This window comes from Pholis gunnellus (genome assembly GCF_910591455.1).
Source record: "Pholis gunnellus genome assembly, chromosome: 9".
Lineage (NCBI taxonomy): Eukaryota > Metazoa > Chordata > Actinopteri > Perciformes > Pholidae > Pholis > Pholis gunnellus.
This window is the reverse complement of record NC_136535.1, coordinates 7,444,354-7,465,825: the sequence shown is the minus strand read 5'-3', so window position 1 is coordinate 7,465,825 and position 21,472 is coordinate 7,444,354. Positions and strand designations below refer to the sequence as shown.

Here is a 21,472-nt window from a genome sequence, read left to right as displayed (position 1 = left end):
ACCCCCCTCTTAAAAAAAACAACAACTTTTGAACACAAATATCCGCACATGTGTGATTGCGGCACATTGCGGCGCTGTTCCCAACTGCGCTGGCTCTGTGGCTCCCTGCTACGAATGTGTGGCAGGTTAGATGAACCCCCCCCCCCCCCCACACACACACACACACACACACACACACACACACACAAAAAAAAAAGCCTGTGTTTGTGTATCCGAGCTCCACACACACACTGTGAGAACACAACTGCCGCCCACTTCCACCCTGCCCTGTTACGCACCCAGGTGCATGTGTGGGAGCGACACAAAGCAGGGCTATTATTGGTGCCTAAGATAACATCAAGGAAATAAGGGGGGGGGGGCTAGTTTGAGGTGAGGGTACTGTATTGGTCATAAGTTAGCTCGCATCATGCTCACATCTCTCCAAACGGCCCCTGTGCCTCTTCTGTGTAGCCAAGTTCATTCTATGTGTCTGTCTTCGGGGGGGAAAACTAAATGCTGAACAAAACTGAGTCGGTTCCCTTTTGCCTGCCACTTAATCGCACACACACACGCACTGCGGTTCTTCCATAGGAGACGATATTTTCCACTCAAAGACTTTGCTACAATATATACCAGATCTGAGATTCGCTTTACATTCTACTATTGTGGGAATCATCTGCTATTGGTACCAGCTGTGTGTGTGTGTGTGTGTGTGTGTGTGTGGTATTGGGAGACTGTCACAGTTTTGCTCTGGTCGGACTGGAAAGGCATTTTTTTTTTTTTTTTTTTTTTTCCTTTACTCTTTGTGCTGCTTGGTTTCTGGGAAGCGGGGGTGTTCTAACTCGCATTGCTTTGCATGTTGACTCATGTTGCGTCTCTGGGAACGCTGCGCTTGGTGTGAAGTGAACAGCTGTGCCTTACAGTGTCATTGCATTTCTTTTTTCCCCTGTTTCCTCTCTCTCTCTCTCTCTGTGTGTGTTATTCTCCGCTGGTAAAAGGGGAATGCTAGAACAAAGCCGCTGTGTTAGGATGTGATGTCATTACCTGCCTTGTGAGAAGTTGCCCGTCCAAAGTAGGCGAGTTTGTAGTGTGATAATAGAAATCTCAAAGGAGCATGAGCAGCCCTTACTTATCGAGCAGGAAAGTGAGGAAGTAATCTAGTGTCAGGAAATCAACCAGTGCCAGCTTGTATTGAGTAATTGTGTTCCAAAGAGATTGCACTGTTTTGGCGTTAAGTACTGTATCCCTTTTGGAAAGGCAAAACAAAGGCACCAAAGTCATTTTCTATTTCTGCTTTTTCATTGATTGCTTAAATTAACAAACCCCATTGCTATTGTCCCCGCAGTCTTTCTGTTTATTCTCATCATTTGTCCGTATAATTTTATTGAGTCAGTGAGGTGAACGATGCGTGGGTACAATAATCTGAGCACATTCACTCTCAATTGAGTCTGAATGCAACATTTGAATCCCAGTCTTTTTTTTTATCCATTGTTTTCTTTAAGCCATGTAAAGGTTTGCAGCTTGTTCAGCAGCAGGTTAAAGGATATGTAATGATTTTATTTGAAGCTGTGGAAACAGTCTTGGGTCTCAGCGGGAGGTAGGCTAGACGTTGTCTCCTATCGCTCTGCATGTTTACTGTAATTAATACTCTTAGTCATTCAAAGACCTAGAATTTTGCAATAAAGAAAAGTGCTCACATGTTCTACTTGACAACTTGATTATCACTTTTCCTTCAGAAGAAAGAACTCCATCCTTGATTTCTAGAGTTCAAGTACCGTCATGCCCACACATCCACCGAATATTAAATGTCACAAGGCACTTGGTTGTTTTTGTATCCTCTGAAATAAGATGGCTTTGTGCTACTCTCTTAAATAAAAGTGCTAGCTAGAACCACGCAGGCTTCTTCGGCCTTGTTTCCTGATATAAACTTTTATAAATCTTCCACCAGGAACGTATTCAGAGGGCTCCACTTAGAACCCAACATAAAGGGTTATACTATGAGAGAACCCTTCTATGTTGTAATGGTTTCACCCAGAACCCTCTCTCTTCTATCCAGAACCTTTCGACCTTCTAAGGGTACCAACACAAATCCATCCATGGGTTTCTACTGAGAACCCTTTTTATATTCCAAGGGCTTCATAAAGAACACACCCAGGGTGTCACAGTCAGTTTCTGGGGGTGGAGATTTTAGGGACAACCCATAACACCCTCACCGCCCCAACCCTGGATTTACTTTCACTCGTGTGCCTTCTGCCATGCGAACCATATCCAGAGGTCTTGGGCTTTGAGAGGCTCCTTTAAAAGGGCCATGCTGATGTTGTCCAGCGCAAACCACGACACTCATGGTTCCTTACCAGAGTTCGTAGAGCAGAGATTTCATGATACCAGCTTTACTACAGCCTTTGCCAATTCAGTGGTGCAGTGGATTTCAATTCTGTCAGGCTGTTCAGTTCCATAACACAATGACATTAGGATGACTCCTGGCTGTCTAAGCCAAAGGTCCTCAGAGAAGTCTCGAACAAAAATTTGGACTTTCACCAATCAAGTCTTTGGGGGCGCTTGGGCTTGGCGCTTGATATCAACAATATTTCTTCCAAAAGAGGGTTTTTCGGATAAAAGGGGTTCTTAAGGTGCTTTAAAAAAGGGTCCTTTAGAAGCAAAAGTTTCTGGGTAGGAGCTCAGCTCTCAACGAAGAACGCTTTTGGAAACCTTATTTCTGTGTAGCTGCAGGTGGTGTTATGTACTGTTAAATGGCAAAAGTCCAGATTTTCTGTTGAGGATGCACTCCCAAAGGGTCCCATGCAAGCCTTAAAAGCATGTTGCCAGTTCCCATAGTAACCGTGACAAGTTAAATGGAGAAGAGCCAGCCTCCCTTTCCTGAATCGCCCCACAGAGCCTCAGCTCCAAAATGGCGCCCAGTCAAATTGCAGAAGCTCACAAACCGCTATAGTTGAGTGTCACGCATTAGTATGGTTTGGTGCTTTAGGCTGCAGAGAGCAGTTCAGCATCCGCAGCAGCAGCAGCAGCAGCAGCAGGCAGAAACGGGGGCAGAGCTGTCCTGCCCTTTGTGTCTCACGCACGTCCAACATGGATACGTTACAGTGGGATCATGCAACGCTTGTGCTCTTTGCTGATGTTGTGAAATGCTAGCCTATTCCTGTCTTAAGCAGGCCTGTCAGCATAAATGCTCCTGCCCCCCCGCCACGGAACATCATCGAGCTCCGAGGATATGTGCGAGAGGAAGTGTGTCTGCTTGGAAGGCCTTTCTGTGAAAGTACATCAGCCATTGTGGTGGACTTGGTTTCAGTTATGAAGACATGAATAAGTAGACCGTCAGAGGTGAACTTGAGGGTGGCCACGGCTTCCCCCCCCCCTCTCATTCTTTCAAGTGCTCTGTGTGTAGCCTTGACATTGGCGGCGCGTAATGACCCGGTGGTGGAGGTGTAAAGAAATATGCTGATGCTTCATTAACTTCAAAGAGCATCTTTGTGCCTCCCAACAGCCTCAGACAGGCCCCCGGCTGAGACGAGGCAGGTGAGAGAGCCCCGCTGCTGGCTGCTGTTCAAGGCTGCAGCACAGGCCCTCGGTAATGCTAGCTAAGTGTTCTCTGCAGAGAGGGAAGGTGACCAAGGCGACAGCTGCAGCGCGTATTGTTCACCGGTTTACAGAGCAACCAGAGCTGACCATTTCTGGACTTGTGCTGAGATGGGTTTTTTTTTCTTTCCCGTGTTAGAGGGCACCTTTTAAATGGTTTTGGATTGAGAGGCAAGTCCGGAGAGCTCTTGTGTTTCTAGAGTCAATAACGCTGGCCTTTTATAGCCAGCAGTAAGCTGACAAACCCGCGCTGTTCTATCACTATGAAGACCTGGATGTATCGGAATGCACTGCTGCTAGTTGCATTATGCATAGTTTGGTAGTAGTGTGTTTTGTTTTCATTTTGAAGTTCAGCTCTAGATTGACACAGCAATATACACCTGCCAGGGAGACCGACCCGCTTCCCAGTGTCGGGAAGATAAAATATCCGTGACAACTTGTTTGTATCGGCAGAAGAAAAAAAAAAGAAGCTATTTTCTCACACTGATGGAGCACTTAAGGAAGGCGCATTTTAATCAAGCCCCTCAGTTTTGCGTGCACAGATTCGTGTGAGCTGCGTAACTGTCACCTCGGCAGATAGCGGGGGCCACGGGGCACCTTGTTTCAATTAGTTTGGGGGATGGTGTTTGCTGCGGAGATGGCAACGACTACGGTAAGTCACATGGGCCGAGACGGCTTTCTCCAAGGACATGTGTTCTGCAGATATGGTGTCGCTTGTCAGAATCTAATGAACCACTCTCCTGTTTTAATCAATCCTCAGTCTCGGAGAAAAAAAAAGAGAGGTGAAAGAGGAAGTCTGAGGGGGAAAAAAGAAGGAAGAGAAGAGAGGGAGGCGGAGGAGGTATCTATGGCGAGAGAGCCTTATGTGATGGCGGTCTTCCTGGCGAACACCTCTCTCATTCGCATTCAGTTCAGAAATCTCCTGAGGGAAAGTTGACAAGTCGTCAGATCTGATTAATCAGCGGATTACTAGCGGGTATCATTAAAAAAAAAAAAAAATCTAGACAATTAAACAGCCTCGCAATGAAAGTTATTTTTGACGATTCGTTCTCCCTAACCCAGCTTTTAGACCGTCAGTCGAAACGGTGAAATATTGCAGCTGAGGAGGCCTCAAAGATCCTCCACCAACTTAAAATCGCTTTCATTAAGATAATCAGCTTTTCCACCATCACGCTCGAAACCAATCGATGCTGCCATCTTAAATTTCTTTCCAGCGCGTAATAAGACGTGATGAATGGCCGTTTTGTCAGAATGGCCTTACAATTATGTCGTGATCACCCCTGAGAAAGGACACGTGTGTGTGTGTGTGTGTGTGTTTTCTTTCTCAACAGAACATAGTTATGTGCCTTGTGGGAACATAACTGCACATTCACCAACCGAACGATTTTGTTTACACTCTTGAATAATCTTTTCAACTTGATTCGATATTTTTTAACCTTGACTCCCCCCCCCCCCCACACACACACACACCAATAGCTCTAATCTTTGTGAGATGGAGATGGGGGGGGGGGGGCGGACCGAGTGAAAGACAATGCATAATTCCCGCCGCATTAGCGGGATCAGCTGTGAAGGATAATATCGGAGTATAGCTCAGGGTCAGGCCAGTGTGGGAACCCTTTTCTTTATTCTTCTGTGAATCCACTCGCGTTGGCTCCCCGACTTTAATCGCCGTTCGTCGCAGCTGAGGCACCGAAGTTGCTTCAGAGAGCCGAGGTGAAGTCGGCTTTGCTACAGGGCTCCACCACTCGGGTTAAACTGGATGGAGTGAGAGCGTTCTCATCAATTTAGCAAGGAAGCGCGAGGATGGATCCTTCTGTGAGCGCGGGCGACCGGCGCCGACATCTGTTCACGCTCGCCTGAACAAGCAATAGTTCGCTCCCGCGTGAGCAAATGAAGTTGATAGAGAAGAGTTGGGGGGGGGATATCTTACCCGCATGGTGAAAATGAGATGAATAAAACATAGGCAGTCCAATGGAAATATAAATAAATAAAGGTATCCATGTGACCGAAGGAGATACTCCTGGTGTTCAGGTGTTCACTGCTTGTCACTTCTTCCTCTGTCCTCCAAAAGTCCCGTGTTACAATGACGAGCAAAGACAGCGAGACACGCTGCTGGCGAGAGGGGCTGATGTTCTTTCTAAAAGAAAAGTACCTGCCTGGACTTTTTTCCCTGTTTACTCACCACTTGAAATTTAGTTTGGCTCCACATGTGCAATGCAAACAAACGAGGACATCGCCTAGAACATTAGCTGTGTCTATATAACGATTCCGAATGCTTCCCGCCAGGTTGGCAGGAAAGCAGCAGCAGCGAGTTGTTGGCAGCGGCAGAGTGAGCTTTTCTCAGCATAAATACAAATTACTGAGCAGGATATGTTACATTAGATGTGATATATTGTCTGGGAAAAAAAACCGTATTGCGACTTCAGCTGGATATATAACACACATTATAGATTTGAATAAAATGTATGTAGCTTCAATTAGATATTTATTAGACTTGTATTGGTTATTAGACATTTATTGGCCTTGTTAGTCTTCATTTTACAAGATACTGTTTCTAAAAAACTCTCTCTGGTTTTCCTCTCTTTTCCAAAGAAGTGACATAGATGGTTAGAGGATAAGCCCGCCCTGTCAAATTAAACCTGCTCTCAATGCTCAACTTACTCCGATACTTACGATTTGAAGGGAGACTTTTTGGCTGTCGCGGCAAAAAAAAAATTTTCAACTATAAATTCTTACACCGCGGCTGCCGAACCCCCCAAAACGCTCCCAAACTGTCCGTGGCGGCTCTAAAAACCAAAAGGCGGCAAACTGTAAAGAACAGTAGGTGTTGATGGCACGGCTCATTGTTATCAGGTGAGAAACAGACGCCCACTCCATCACTGCGAGGGTCCGTCGTTTTCTTCTCTCTCCGCGGAATTGCTCCGTGCGATAAAACGTGCGAGACGGGAGCACCCTTGAATGAAACGAGTGCCCGCGCCATACGTTGCTGACATCTAACAGCGGCGCCGCTCCACGCAGCCATTTGTCTCCTTTCTCTCCTCTTGACAGAGACAAGAGACATTATGATGTCAGCTTTGCAATAGCTCCCCCAGCAATGTGAAATTTGTTTGTCTTCGCCTGTCACGCTGGAGTCTGTCTCAATCTGCGCGCTATACCACATTTTGCAGTGTCGCCGTCTCACATCGCTGCCTGCATTATTCATAGATCCAAAGGCCTTGTGCATATATATATATATATATATATATATATATCATGTGCATATTGTGTTTATCATTTGCGGCCCTCACTCCTTGCAGGGCGGGTTGGGGAATTCATTCAGCATCGTGGTCTCCCCGGTCGCTTCTCATCGCCCTTGAGCTTCTCAATCAGGCGTCTACAAACCCCGGAAGGATCCGGGTCTGCGGGCTGATGGAGGGACTCTCTAACCCCCCCCCACACCCCCACACCCCACCTCCCGTCCTCACTACGGGAGGGTCCGCTCCATGCTCTGATCCTGCCAAGAATACACCTCATTATCCAAATGAGACATTTGCATGAGCCGCTCCTTTGCTTGCGCACCGTAGGCCGCCCCATAAAGCCTCTGCTGCTCTGCGCTGTGCCCAGGAGAGCACTGAGGGGGGGGGGGGGGGGCATTGTGGCTGCATTTCGCATAAAATGGGAGGAGGAGGAGGAGGAAGGGGATGCTCTCTCTGTAAAGGGGACTTCTTCTTTTTTTATTCGGAGAAGGAGACATAGCCCGACTGTGGGAGCAAAATGGAAATGTCACCAGGGGAGGGCATGTGAGAGCGGCGCAGCCGAGATCGCGGTGATTTATCTCAAGGTTTGTTTCCGCGCGGCTTGCTGTTTCGGCTCTCTGGAGGATATGCAGAGGAGAGGGGTGTGGCGGACAGATGGAGGAGTGGTGGGGTGGGAGGGGGGTTGGCTGAGCCCCCTTCGGCCCACCTCTGCTCCTCCTTCCTCCTCCTCCTCCTCCTCCTCGCTGTCCACCCAGTGTGATGTTGGATCTGTCACGCCTCCCTGAGAGCCTGATGAAGTAGGTCAGACGCTGTCCCAGGGTCTGACCACTGGCTCCAGAGTGCTGTGTGGTGATTCACTCATTACACACACAGACACACACACAGCTCCAAAATAACAACAAGGAGACGGAGGAAAAATACGACAATGAGGAAAGGACTGGGGAGAAGCTGAGGGTGGGATGGCGCGGTCAACAAACATTGCCGCGACCACTCCTTCCTCGGCTTAACGCCATCCAAAGGTGCCGATTAGTTTGCTGCGTGTCCGCTGATCCAATAAGTCATCCCTACAGCGCTTCCACTTAGCACCGCGGCCCCATGCGGGCTAGCAGGGAAATGTAGGGATGCATTAATAATGGTACCTCATGTGCAAACATGATTCTTAAAAGAGCACTGGTGTTTAGATGCCGGTGTAAATATTCATTGCTCATTAAAGGCGTATTAAGAGTGATTATCACAACCCGCGTAGCACAAAATGAGCATATTGGATTAACAAGAGCACACAACACGCTTTCCCCAAGTCTTTTGGAACACAACTAGTTTCCGGCGCTTAAAAACATTGATGTGGTCTAACTTGTCATCTTGGTTGCGCATCTTGTTGTGGAGACTTTTATTGTTTATTCCAACTATGAACCGCCCCAAACGTAATTCAGAGACTGTAAATGTCGGGGAATCCTCGGTCGCCAGCCGGAGCAAAGAGTCCGGGACGACATGCTGCTTCTGCTCCAGAGGGACGTAAACATGCGGCCGTCGATGTTCCTTCGAGTCGTTGCATGTTTCGCGGCGTATGATGTCTTTTTTCTTTTTTGGCAGCGACATCCTGTGCCTCTCACCCGGTTTTAACAGGGAAATCAAATTTGAATTACCAAGGTTGTAAATGCCACCTGATAGTGTGTGTGTGTGTGTGTGTGTGTGTCTGTGTGGCATTTACCTACACGTGAGGAAAGCTCAGGCCTCTGTACAGTCAGTGGTAGCGGCAAGAGAATCCGTTGGCGAAACGGTGAAGAAAGCGGTAGATATTCGGGAGGCGCGTGGTGAAGAAGGGCTTCGCCTCGGCTCCCCGGCAGCATATTAAATTCCCGTCAGTGATGAGCTTTCATTCGTTGTGGCAGCATTACATTTCCATGACTTCACGACCACTGGCACATTCAGACAGGGGGAGTAATGAGGATCGTTGGAATCACTGAACTAATGCGTCTCCCCCCACCCCTCCCCTCCCCTCCCCGTCCTCACCCATTCATTATGCCATTCTCTGTCTGCCGTTGTCACTCCCTAAAGCCTCTCAAAGGCCCTCGCTCCATCTTCTTTTCTTTTCTTTCCCCTTCCTTGCTGCCACTCCTCAAACTCTGAGTAGCCCTCTGTTTTCTTTTCATCCTCTGTTGTCTGCAGCTTGTTCCTCATTTAGTCACATTAAAACACCACTCCCCCCCTACCACTCTTTGAAATCCCCTCTCATTTTCCCAGCCGCTGTCATAACACCTTGTCCGAGTGATTGCGCTAAGGCTCAGGAATGTTTGTACCTGCCTCTCTCCTTCTCTTTGTCGTGTGCAGACATGACTGGAGCACACCCAGAGACAGTACCTGCAGGACAGACTTGTGATACAGTTTCTCTACCTTATTTCTTTTCTTTTTTTTTTAAAGCTCCTCTCTGCTTCAGACGTTCCTCCCCTTCAGTCTTTGAGTGTTTGCTGCTGCTGGTTGTTTTGTACTGTCGCTTACACTGAAATACAAAAAAAAAAGTGTGTGTGTTGTTTTTGTGAAGCCACAAATCTGGCACTCGCCTGAAAAAAAGGTCCCACAAAAAGGTGTCGGCGCTTCTTTTTTTTTAACTCTCGTGTGCCACATTTGTTTACCGTTTGTTGTTTTCTTAAAGACCCACTCCTGTTAAACACAAACGAGAACACTCATTGAGTTGTAGGATGTTCGGGAGGTAGTAAATCATCCACTCGATCGAGTCTAAATGTGAGCGTTTCAAAATAGTGTGATTAATGTGAAACGAAACGGCGCCGGGTTTGCAGCGTTCAAATAGCTGCGGTATTTCACGGTGTCCGCTGCCTGTGTAAATCTATCAGCCCTTTGCTTTGAATTATAGCCCTTTCATAGCACATCTTGGCACCTATTAATCTCAATAGTTCATTTTAGTCATTGCAACTCAAGGTTATTCCGCTATCTGCATATTTCCAGCGTGGCGTTAATAGACGCTGCCTTTTTGTTTGCCTGGAACAGTATCGGGGGCTGTTGTGCTGCTTTGAGGTCTTTTTTATCTATCTGTTGGCAGGTGTTGCCGGTAGCGACGACTCACGCTGGTAGAACGCCTCCTCCCTCCCCCGTGCTGTCAAATGCCCCTACGCAACCCGACCATTTAAAAAAATGTGTCTTATTATTAGTGTTTCTGTTAATGTGATTAGTTTGCACCATGGCCACTCTAATTTCACATACTCGCATTCACAGAGTACACGGAGGAGACAAAGGCCGCCGCGCTGGAGAGATCTCTTGCCGTTCTTGTTATCTGTGTGTGTGTTTGTGTGTGTGCATGAAGGCCAGTGAGTTGAATGGGAGGGTGGTGCGTTGATGTGACCTTGTGGAGGGGGGGGGGGGGGTGAGCGCGGGAGTAGAAGTGTGCCCGGGTAACGCCACGAGAGCGGAACACTCTTCTTCGCAAATGCACGCCTCTTTGGGTTTCAAAATAAAAGCAGCGTGTTCCTCTCGATGGCGTCTTTGAGCTCCTATTCTGCTTTTAAAGTAGCGCGGAGGTATATAGCCACCCTGAACACGTCAATGCTCCTCCCTTCCATCCCTCCGGTTAAACATCTTAATTAAAAGCACCGTCATAAACTTCTTCCTTTTTCGGCGTACGTCAGCTTCCTCTGAGGGGGACGTGCCGGCCAAAGAGCCACAAAAATACCTGAATGTTTACAACTGCTTTCATGTTTGTATTTTATACGAACCATAACACGGTCTTCAATCGTTAACACTCACATTCTTCAAATATGGGTGTCAAGAGGTGGTGTCATCTGATCCCTGACAGAAAAACGGAGGCGATGGAGAGCGCCTTTGAAGGCTCGCCGCATGTTCTCTTACCGCCACTCGTTCTGTAGTTTTAATGCTCTGGCCTTGTGTTTCTCACCTCTCTGAAGTGGTAAATATCGAGTCTTGGCAACCTCAGAAAATGCAAGGCTAAGGGCCGCCTAATTAAGATTGAATAAGGGGACCGATGTGAGGGAAGACGCATCCTAGCAGAGGAAGGCAGCTAATGGTAAAGGAGAGGATTACAGCAGGACGTTTTTTCCCTTTTTCTCTCTCCACTTCCCTCAATCCTCTGGATTTTCTCCCCTTCTTCGTTGGGAGGATGTGTTTTCTCGAGGCCGGGGGTGACCTGGCTGTGCTCTCTCATTCATGTGTGTAATGAAGGCCTGTGTCTGAATAATCCCATTAGGTGTTCAGATTAAAACCTGAGCTGATATTTGAGACTGTGCCCGGCACCGCTTCAGAAAATGGAGAGCTTTGCTGCCTGGGTCCTGGGAGAGAGCGGGCGAGGAGGAAGAGCAGCTGACGAGAGCCGACTGTGTTTGGGAGGTCGCTGCTTTGGACTGATAGAGTGCCATTGTAATTAAAGGAGAGGGGAAGGCTTCGGCATCTCCTCTGCCGAGCCCAATGCCTTCCTTTTTCTGCAAGTTATGCAGAGAGTTATCGTTTCCACTGAAATAAGAAAAAAACAGGTCTAATTGCAGGTCTTTTGATTAAACTGTGTTGGGCAATAATAAAAAAAAAGAATTTTCTGCTCATGTGGGATATTTTGCAAAGAGAATTTAATATCTCCTCAAAACGTTTCAGATTGCTCAAGATAAACCTTAATTTTGGCTCGATTCTGATTAGTCTCCACTCTCAGACAATTTCCCAAATACAAATTAACCCTAATCGTGTACATGGAATATAATAGCGTCCCATAAACGGTGTAAAATGTGTTACATTTAAGGTGTTAAAGTTCAATACATCTAACCGATTCGCTCAGATCCTGCCTGATACTCCCTCTGAGAAGACAGCTGATGGGCAGCGTTAAGATCTACGCTCGCTAGGTTGTGACGTGTCATAATAGGATGGTCATAACTCAGTACAGCAGCAGGCAGAAACAGTATGAAAAGCAGTAAATCTTTTTCTGTGCCTCGTGCGGACGCCTCGCCTCATCGAGTCTGTGGTTTGTCCGGCGTGAACGTGGAAGCTTCCCTCTTTTCTTCCTCACCGCTTCCTCTCTCCCACACCATTTGTTTGGGAGATGGTTTAACTCCTTGCTGTACCTCCCCCCTCCCCCCCACCACCTCTCCGTTGGGGATTCAGCGTTGCGCCATTGAAGTTAGCGTGCCTCTGCTCTGCAGGTTTAGACGAGCGCTACCTGCGCACCTCGAGCCTTTGATCACGTTTCACAGTCGACGTCTGTTTCCATCTCTGCGCTTCAAGGAGCTTTGCACGTTTTCGCATTTTTTTTTTCTAAATGTATTTCTTTAAGCGAGGCGTGTGTAAGAGACACGGTTTTCCAACGCTCTGAATTTACCATAAGCAACAACTGTGCTCGTCACAAGCGTTGCAGCCTCCCCGTGAGGAGGCTGCATGCTCTTTAAAAAAAATGGTGGAATGGATGCGATGCTTCAGCTGAGCTCCACATCGTGGCCGTTTTGAATTTAGAACCCAGCCTCTCTCCTCTTAGTTATTGTTTGTCTCTAGCGGGCCGTTAGTCATTGTCACTCTAGATTAGAGCACACCTTTGACTCATCTGAGACTTTTCTCTTTACTGAGCGGTACGCCTTTTTATTTGACTTTTTCTTCTCTGCTGTGTGCTCTGCTGCCTTGAATGGAGGAGCTTCGTGCTTATCAGATCCCTTGATGCATGATGATGTTAATGCTCGGCTGTTTAATCATCTCTGGCAGTGCTCTTTCATTTCATTACCGCTACACCGATGATGAAGTCGTCTACATGTCATGTTGCACTATTCTAATGCTGGACTGTACTGCAGTGTGTCATCCAATGTGCTTACTTTGATCTTGTGTGAACACCCCCGAGGAGTTGAAAGAGTTAACCGAAAAGGCCACGATCATGAATGAATTCTTTCACAGCTCTGTTGATTAAACTGTCTCATTTTCCTCCGCCTTCCAAACAAAGAAGAAATGACGGCTAATGCACACTGACAAACATCCTTCACTTTCAATCTCTCCAGCCGTTTTGCTCTCTGATGGTGTTGTGTTGTTCCATGTCTGAAACTGCATGCGACTGTTAATGAGCCGAGCCTTGCCACGCTCGGTGAGGGCTCCTCTGGGGTTGGGGGTGGGGGCCGGGGGTCCTTCCTTTTCCCTTTGCTTTTCCGTCCTTGTCTCCCTTACTTCATCTCTCCTAAAAAAAAAAAAAAAACTGCACCTGCACAAATGCACCTCCTCCCACCAGAGCACTGACACACTCCCTTCCATCTGTCTTTTCCTACCCAGACTTCCCTAACAACTCGCGCTCTGATGAAGGAGGGATTCATCCGGTGGTGCACAATACAGGTGCCGCCATCGGGGGCGCTGTGGGGGGAGTGGCCCTGTTGGGCGTGGCGGCCATACTGCTCTTCGTATTCCTGCGCCGCCGCCAGCGCACCTTCAAGGGGGACTACAGCACCAAGAAACACGTGTTCGGTAACGGGTACAGCAAGGCCGGCGGCCTGCCCGCTCACCCGCCCATCCCCAAGAACCTCCAATACCCGGACGACTCGGACGACGAGAAGAAGCCCGCCCAGATCGTCGGCCCCGGGGGGTTCGAGGCGAGCGAGCGCGATTTTGACGGCGAGCAAGAGGACCTGAAGAGGCCCTATTTCACTGTGGACGAGGGCGAGAGCCGAGATTATGACGAGCGGACTCTGGCTTTCCAGTATGACCCTGAACCTGAGATAGCCGACGATATGATCTCTCAAACCGACGGCTCTGTCATTTCTAAGAAAGAGTGGTATGTGTAGTGGCATGCAGCAACCAAACCAAACCCTTCGATTCTCTCCCCCCCCCCACCCCCCATATCTGCATTCCACTGCACCGTTCACCCCCCGTCATGACTCCCCGCCCTCCCATTCGTCAAACGGCACCCTTCACAGTCCCGTTCCTCTTTTGGTCTACCTAGTTACCCCCCTTTTCCTTCCTGACTCCCCCACACCCACCCACCCCTCACCCCCACCCCCCACCACCACATCACCCAACTAATCTCAATTAGAAAAATCAAGCATCTATTTAAAGTGCTAGCGACGTCAACATTGGTATCAGTTCCATCAGGTGAATGGGCAAAGAGTACGAACTGAGGTATGTAAGTGGACTCGACACGCGGGTCCAGGGAAGTGACTGAGGTCCATCAGTACTGGTGTAATATTCTTTTTTGTGTATTTCCTCATGTTATAAATGTATTAAATGTGTAAAAAGAGACTGCAGGTTGAGGTTTTTGCCGAGCACACTTGTGAAAGTCCTACACTGGATCTGCGATCTGTTTTTTTTTTTTTTTAATGACCATTGCTGTTTTTGTTATTTTTTTACAATGTCTTTTTGTATGATTTTTAAGTGACCAGAGAATTGAGAGTTAAATGTTTGACATGATTACAGGTGGAGTTGTAAGTGTTTGTAATTTTGTGGTCAGATGTTTCAGAGAAAGAAAAAAAAAACAAAAAAAAAACACCACACAGCACCTGTACCATTTCTCCCGTTTCGCACTGGGGTTAGCGTCCATGAAATGACTCATTTTTGTATATTCACAGCATCAAAAGCAGATGTGTTATTGCTGTTTTCCAAAGACACGCTTAGTCCTTCTTAATCCCCCCCCCCCCCCCCCCCCACCCCTGTAGGCTTGTTTTGTTTGTTTACTGAGAGCAAGTCGGTCTACTGAGTGTTTTCAATATTGTCCCCAAATTTCAATCACATTGAATTAGTTTCCACATCATTGAATCAGAATAGCGGGGGGAGAGAAGGGCTGCAACGGTTTCTACTTGTTTTCAGTAGTGCATCACAGTCGCGTCCGAAAGAGGGTTTTGGTGAGTCTCCGTCTGCACAGAAAACCTTCAATTATGCTCTGAAATGTCATGATTATCATTTGACTTGAACAGGTTGACCTTTGTACACAAACTCTCCATCTTACCACTATAATGAAATGTCTGTTTTTTGTGTGTGTGTGTGTGTGTGTGTGTGTGTGATAATTATGTTGTGTCATAATTATGTTTGGTTCTGACCCTGCTTTTATCAAATGGATGTCGGAGAAAAGTGTCTCTGTAGTTTCCCAATAATGACTCTGTCTCTCCTTTATAATTGTGTGACTGTACTGAAGTCCCCCCCCCCCCCCCCCCCCCCCCACGCTTACACTAACAGCATTTCTACGAGGAGTCGTCCATTGACACACAAAGGACACGGATGGGAGGGAAACAGATGCTTTTACTTGCATCTATGAAAAAAACCATTTTAACATGTAAAGGGAATTAAGAACATGAAGGTGGCCATGCTGGAGTATAATAAGTCACCTGCTGCTTTCATTAGCTTTTCCATCTATTATTTGTTTTCTTTTAAAATGAACTTCAGTTTTCATCATGAATCTAGGGCTGTCGGAAGGCAGAAAGGTCCATTACGCAATAATCAGCGAAAGCAACAACAAAAAAAGAAGTTTAAATATGAAATATCAGATAAAACAGAAGCAAAGGACTAATTCCGTGGATACAAATGATATAAATACTATATCGAGCCTTATTTGATGCATGTTTTTTTTTCTTTTGTGTTGCTGTGGAGGTGCGTACGTCGCTATTCTTTCTGTATCGATTCCAGTGTGTCTGTCCTCATTTGCAGCTCTAAAGACGACACTTTGTCAGTGTTGTCAGTATTGACAGAGGAATGGTTTTATGGGCATGCAGTACCCAGGAACAATATTGCAGTTAAGACATCGAAAAAGTATATAAATATATATATATAAAAATGGAAAAATAACATCTCTCTGAGATCAGATCTCGCTGTCGGCTAGAGATGTGAATGTTTTACAGTCCATGCTTGTCTTTTTAGATGAGCATGTTAATCACGAGCCTCAATTTAAATTGTACTTTCAACACAAATGGACATCGCAAAACTGGGAAATATCAAGTTCTGAATAAAACAAGTCTGTTGGTTTCAGTTTAGGTTAGTTTCATTTTCTACTGCCTTATTTGGGGTTTTTTGGTTCAGTGTATCCACAGACAGTTTGACAACATACATGAGGTTAGCAACAGAAAACATCAGAGTGGGAAAACTCAACCACAGTCGCAGGGTTGCTTCATGCAGATCACAATTTGATTGCCTTTTAGTTTGTTATTTAGCTATAGGTGAACTGATTAGCTGTATGGATTCCACATAGTTTGCATGTGGCAGCATAATAGAGACAAGCGTTTTTATCGTTTCTTCTTGCATTCAGTGCCTATCGAAGTCAGAAATCGTAACAGCTGCTGCTCTTAAAGTTATTCATGCCGTGGAATGACGTCATCGAGTAATATTGATATACGACACGGACTGCAAAATCAGACAAATGATGGTTCTTTACTTGCAGCGAGTTGCAGTTGATATAGTGGGGCTCTAGCACAATGCTAACAAGGTGTCTGTACTTGATCTTTAAATCAATTGATCTCTTAAAAGCTGCATTCATTAACATTTTAAAGTTTAATGATGGCTTAATGGTGACACAGCACTCCCCCATCTCCCCCCCCCCCCCCCCCCCCGCCGCCAGTCAATACTGGATAGTTTAAGTCTTAAAGAGATCAAACTTTCGCCACTTAGTCGCACATCGCTGACCTTTCTAAGCACAACAATTGAAACACTAATGGAGAGAAAAGAGATTTAAATATAATAAAAAAGTGGCCCAAAGGACAGATCAACTTGAACCCCTTTTTAAAGCACAAGTTTAAGGTTTCATTGTACGCTTTCCCTGCATCCATTATGAAACCACTGCCACACTTGCTTCTAAGACATGTTGGAGGAAGAGAAACCTTTCAGACCGGGGTCGACATTCTGTAAACTGGTAGATGTGAACATTGTCTTCATGTTGTCGGGGTGTTATGAGTTCCTATTTTGTAATACTGACTGTAACTCCATTCCATCCTAATCTACTTTTTGTATTCAGTATGTTCAACATTCCACTGTAAATACTGTACATACGGTTGAGATAATAGTTGGGATTTATTTAGGGACAACTGCGTAGGGACCCCCCGTTCATGTAAAATACACCTATTTTGACTGCAAGCCTAGAGACTCGATGATGGATAGATGAAGCCGATAGCTTATTTCCAAAGTCCCACCTAGAAATGCTCCTCCGGTACGTTTTTGATATGCCACTAGTGGCTTTGCTGTCATACAAAAGGGGTGACGCACACAGTTTGTCGGTTTAATGTTATTGAAAGAAAATTTAAAAGAGAGAAATTATCTGTATGCAGCCATGTGAATGTATATTTCTGAGGGTGTTACAAATATGAAAAAAAAAAAAAATCTCCTGTTCAATTGTGATGACCCAGTGAAGTAACTTGTATTTGTTTTAAGCATTAAATGAGTTCAATAGTCAACGATGTTCTGTCCCAGTTCACTGATTGGATAGATGGGTGTTACCTGATTGAATATTTGGTTCACGTCTGCAACACATTTCTTGTCTTAGTTAGTTGCAGCTCTTTCCCAATAGCTTTGATCGGTAATGTTCTCCCGTCGCCTCATGCAGGTGCTTACTCGGTTTTATTTTTCAGCCTCGTAGCTTCCTGTAACAACATGTTCTCGCTCCCAACTCGTCAAATACCGACGCTTAGTCCTAAGTTTCGCGCTTGCCCCTAAGTTTCAAACTGTGACGCTCTAGGTATCCCTCTAGAGTCAGTTTTGGATGTTTTAAGGGACGACATGTCAGTTTTTACTTGTTACATGCAGTGTCTTTTCAAAATAAACTTCCGGCCTTCAGAGGAAGTTAGGGTTTAGGCAACAAAACAAAAGAGCGTGGTTGTAGTTAACGTGACTGACTAGCCAACGTGACAAACGATACTAGCGACTCAAGTGAGTAGCGTTTGCCAAAACAGTTATGTGACAAGCGACTTCCGCAAGTCACGTAATACACGACATTAGCGACTCAAGTTTTTAGCGAGTGCCTAGCCAGTCACATGACTAGTGACACTAACGACTCTCGTGATCAACAAGTGCCAAACGTGCCAAACGACACTTGCTTTTCTCCCATCCAGCCATTAGACAGAGCCACGTTTTTTTTCGACTGAGCCACGTTGCAGCATCCAGTATTCAGCTGTCCATTGCCGTTCCAGTTTTGAGAATCGAAAGGGTACATAGGCTGCAGTGCTAACGCAGGATGAATCTCTCTTACGCTCCCCTCCATTGTTGGCTCTAGTTTTCATGCCTGAGCATGAGACCAATCTGAGGATAAAAAATGAAGGCAACACAATCAGACATGGTGAGGAAATGTCTTCTAACTTAGACACAGTCTGTTTTACAGGTGTGGAAGGCTTTAACCACCATAACAACATGTTGCCAAAACAGCTTCCGTCAGTGAGAAAAGGGTCACGCTGTCTTAAATTGATAATCATTTCCTGTGAGGCAAACACAAGACAGATAAAGTGATGCACACGCAGTATATTACACATGTCCGCAGTGGTTATTACTGTACCTTTTGAGTGTGCTTTTTTTTCCCCTTTTAATTGGAGAGCGAAAAACTGTCAGGCAGATGTTGGTGTTGAGTTCAGTGCTTAATGAAGCTACAGTGATATGATGAGAGCGGTCCAGTGTAGAGCCAGACAGATCTGTCTCAGACTGTGGGACTCGAGTGCAGACATCTGCACCGTGCACATTAAGAACAGCCCAGAGTTTGCAGCTGTTGCCATCCATTTGCTAAAAGAGCCCTTTGTTGCCCATGGGGCTTTGATGGCACATAGGCTTTTAACATGCATGGCCATCAGTTTTTTCCCATCCCAACTGAGCCGCGAGTGGAATCCGACATCTCCTCTATCAAAGTACTCTTAGGGTGAAATATGGCTTTTTTCACTTAATATGTTCCTCATGGGCCATAAATTCAAAAGCAAGGTTGTTATTAACAGCACCTCATATGTGAGGCCAATCCATTCAACGCAGCCTTAAATCAGAGGATACAAATTAAAGCTCTGCAGCATTCAAGACTAAAATCACTGTGGAGAAAAAATATAAATGATCTGACTGTGCCTGTAAACGATTTCATGTAGATCAATATGTTTTCGTGCTTATAATTCTCATATTTTATAGTGCCACCGCTATTAAGTCCGGACGAGCAATGTATTTGAAGTTGAATAAGTCTCCAATAGTTACAATGCAGCCCCCATAAGTTGATGAGTTTCTGAATTCTTTCCTCATGAATCACGTTGCTCTTCAAATACTAGTTTGGTTTGGCAGTCAGCTTGGTTTTATAGGCCACTCTGTTCAGTAAACTTGGTGAGGAAAGAAACGGTGTCTTGAGTTAGAGCGAAACTCTTTGCTGCCGTGAATTGTCGGGCTGTCGATGAGCTAAGAATTGGAATAACGTATCAATCCGAAATGGCTTCAGGAAAGCACACAGACGGCCAATACCACGAGTCGTTGAACTACAGTGATTAAATGGTTAATGACCGCACTGGTTATGCATGAGCAATTCATTGGGCTGGATACGGGAGGAGAGTTTTACTCATTGATCGGCGAGGCGGCTTTTAGCTGCACTAGTTTGTAGCTGTGTATACGGATCCACGTACTGATATAAAAGAGGGAAAATATATCTGATTTCTTCAAGTGTTTCATTTTAAGATATATATTTGGTGGAATCTCCTGTGTGAGTAATAAAATGTTCTCTCAGTACGTATTGTTGCTGTTCCGCAACCTAACCTGTGTCACAACCTGCAGAAAACTAAAAAGTGCTTTTTTTTTGTCACCATGGTATGTTTATGCATAGTTATTTCTAATAACCTTTTTTTTTTGGATAAACTGATTGTTCATGGCTTTTAGAAATATGTTGTTTTTTTTTGCTCTTGTTTTCTATCTGTTTTCAATGTGTACAAATTTGAGGTCACATGAGGTTGTCCATAATAAAAACGTGTTACTGTAAATGATGTCCTTACTCGTATGTGAAACCGCTTCCAGCCTCACAGAGTGTGAATCAAGCACACCATCGGGAAGATGTTTTAGAGGTTCCTAATAACAATGAGGAGAGACTTCATTCTGAATGAACACATATCTTAATTGACATGTGCACAAAAGGAGAAATGTGACTAGACCCCGTCCTGACGTCGTATATCTTGAGGGGGTGTTGAAGCTGTAAGTAGAATAGGAAACGCTCCTGTGAAGTCTCCACGTTGATGGTGGTGGACTTCTGATCAGCTCAACCTGGGTCAGTGACGTAAGGTGGTTACCATAGTAATCTAATTTAGGGGCTTTGCTACCTTCTGCCCCTGTTCTTATCTCTTGTCTTTTCTTACTGCTAGTGTTGACCACAGACTATCACCATCCGCCATCTTGGCAGTTGACGTCACAGCGTAACCTGTCACCCAGAGTGGCTTCACCCCCTAAATTATGCAAAACGTTAAGCCTTAATATAGTTTAAATAGCCAACCATGGCCATTTGAGGAACTGCATGTTTTTGCACCTCTGGGTTGGCTTCATTTGTCAGCACCAGAGGTTGCCGCTTGGTCTTGAACAGATTCTGCGGCTAAACTACAGTAGCCACTGTACATGATATGGTTTCGTCACATGATCAAATAGAGATTTCATATTAGACAACATCAACATACATTCTGTGTATCATCATTGCTGTCTGTATATGACAAAGAAAATACAGAAGAAAAGACATTAATTTAATTGAATCGTTTTTTAAAGTGTATTATAAAAGCATATCATTTTGATTTAGATTATTACTGACTACTCTAAGCCCTTTCTGCCCTCATCACGTTGTTGGAGGGCCTGCTCTCTCTGTGGGAGGGCTAGAATGATGCTGACAGATTTGAAGTTTGACAGCAGCAACATGATTGGCTAATGAACGTGACAAAATCTGGTTGGTTTGACTAAAAAAAATAAAACGCCCATAATCAGCTGAGAGAGAGAGAGAGAGAGAGAGAGAGAGAGAGAGAGAGAGAGAGAGAGAGAGAGAGAGAGAGAGAGAGAGAGAGAGAGAGAGAGAGAGAGAGAATTGGGAATAAATGAAGCATTAAGATAGTCTTCCTAATTGGACTTATGCTGAGCTTCATTTTTGAACAAGTGGTCCCAAAGTTAATGTACTGTAGATCTGTTCAAAGATAATATATAGGGGTTTTTTTCAGGAATAAGATCAAAGATAATGTGCCCCAAGGTGTCTTGTTAATTAACAAGATTAAGAGTCAGTCATGTTAGTGGCTCTGTATTGAGGCACAGCTGTATTCATATAAACTTTCTCACTAAAGTCAGTTCATTTTGGACGTTTTGCTGGATTCACCATGCACTAACTTATTATTTACTAGTCTAGTCAGGACACATCAGCATCCTTTCACTTGGAGAGCGTAATGCCAGCTACTCCATACTGTCTTGGTGTTCCTCCACATAAAACTGTAGCGTCATGATAATGATCAGGAAAGAGCCTGCTTACTTAAGCTGCAGATATTTTCTCCCCCCTCTCACTTGTGGTATTTTCATTGGTCGTCTGATCAAAGATGTCCTGAAACGTTCTGCTTCTTGACAGTTTTTTTTGTTCACGTCTTCTCAGATTTTATCGGAGGCGAACGAGTGGTGTGACTACAGTCGACACATGTTTTACTTGGAGCGCCATCTGAAACGCATTTTGGAAAGAATATCACTGCCATGACCAAACCAGTGGAATGAACTGAGGAAATTTAGGCTGAGATCTGTTCTCACATCGCCTCTAAACGGCT

General features: G+C 45.4%; 1 protein-coding gene across 2 annotated transcripts in view; it reads left to right on the top strand.

The window, feature by feature from the left end:
• The window catches only part of nectin1b (nectin cell adhesion molecule 1b), a gene marked incomplete at its 3' end in the record, with an annotated part of 148,544 nt that overhangs the window by 59,868 nt on the left and 67,204 nt on the right, over positions 1 to 21,472 (top strand). Inside the window, exon 6 of one of the 2 annotated variants that reach the window (XM_079166223.1) lies at positions 13,062 to 19,681. The exons of the other annotated variant lie outside the window; for it this stretch is intronic. Coding sequence (XP_079022349.1) covers positions 13,062 to 13,567 — 506 coding nt within the window. Of the gene's footprint in view, positions 1 to 13,061; positions 19,682 to 21,472 lie in introns of those variants that run through there. 2 annotated transcript variants of the gene reach the window in all.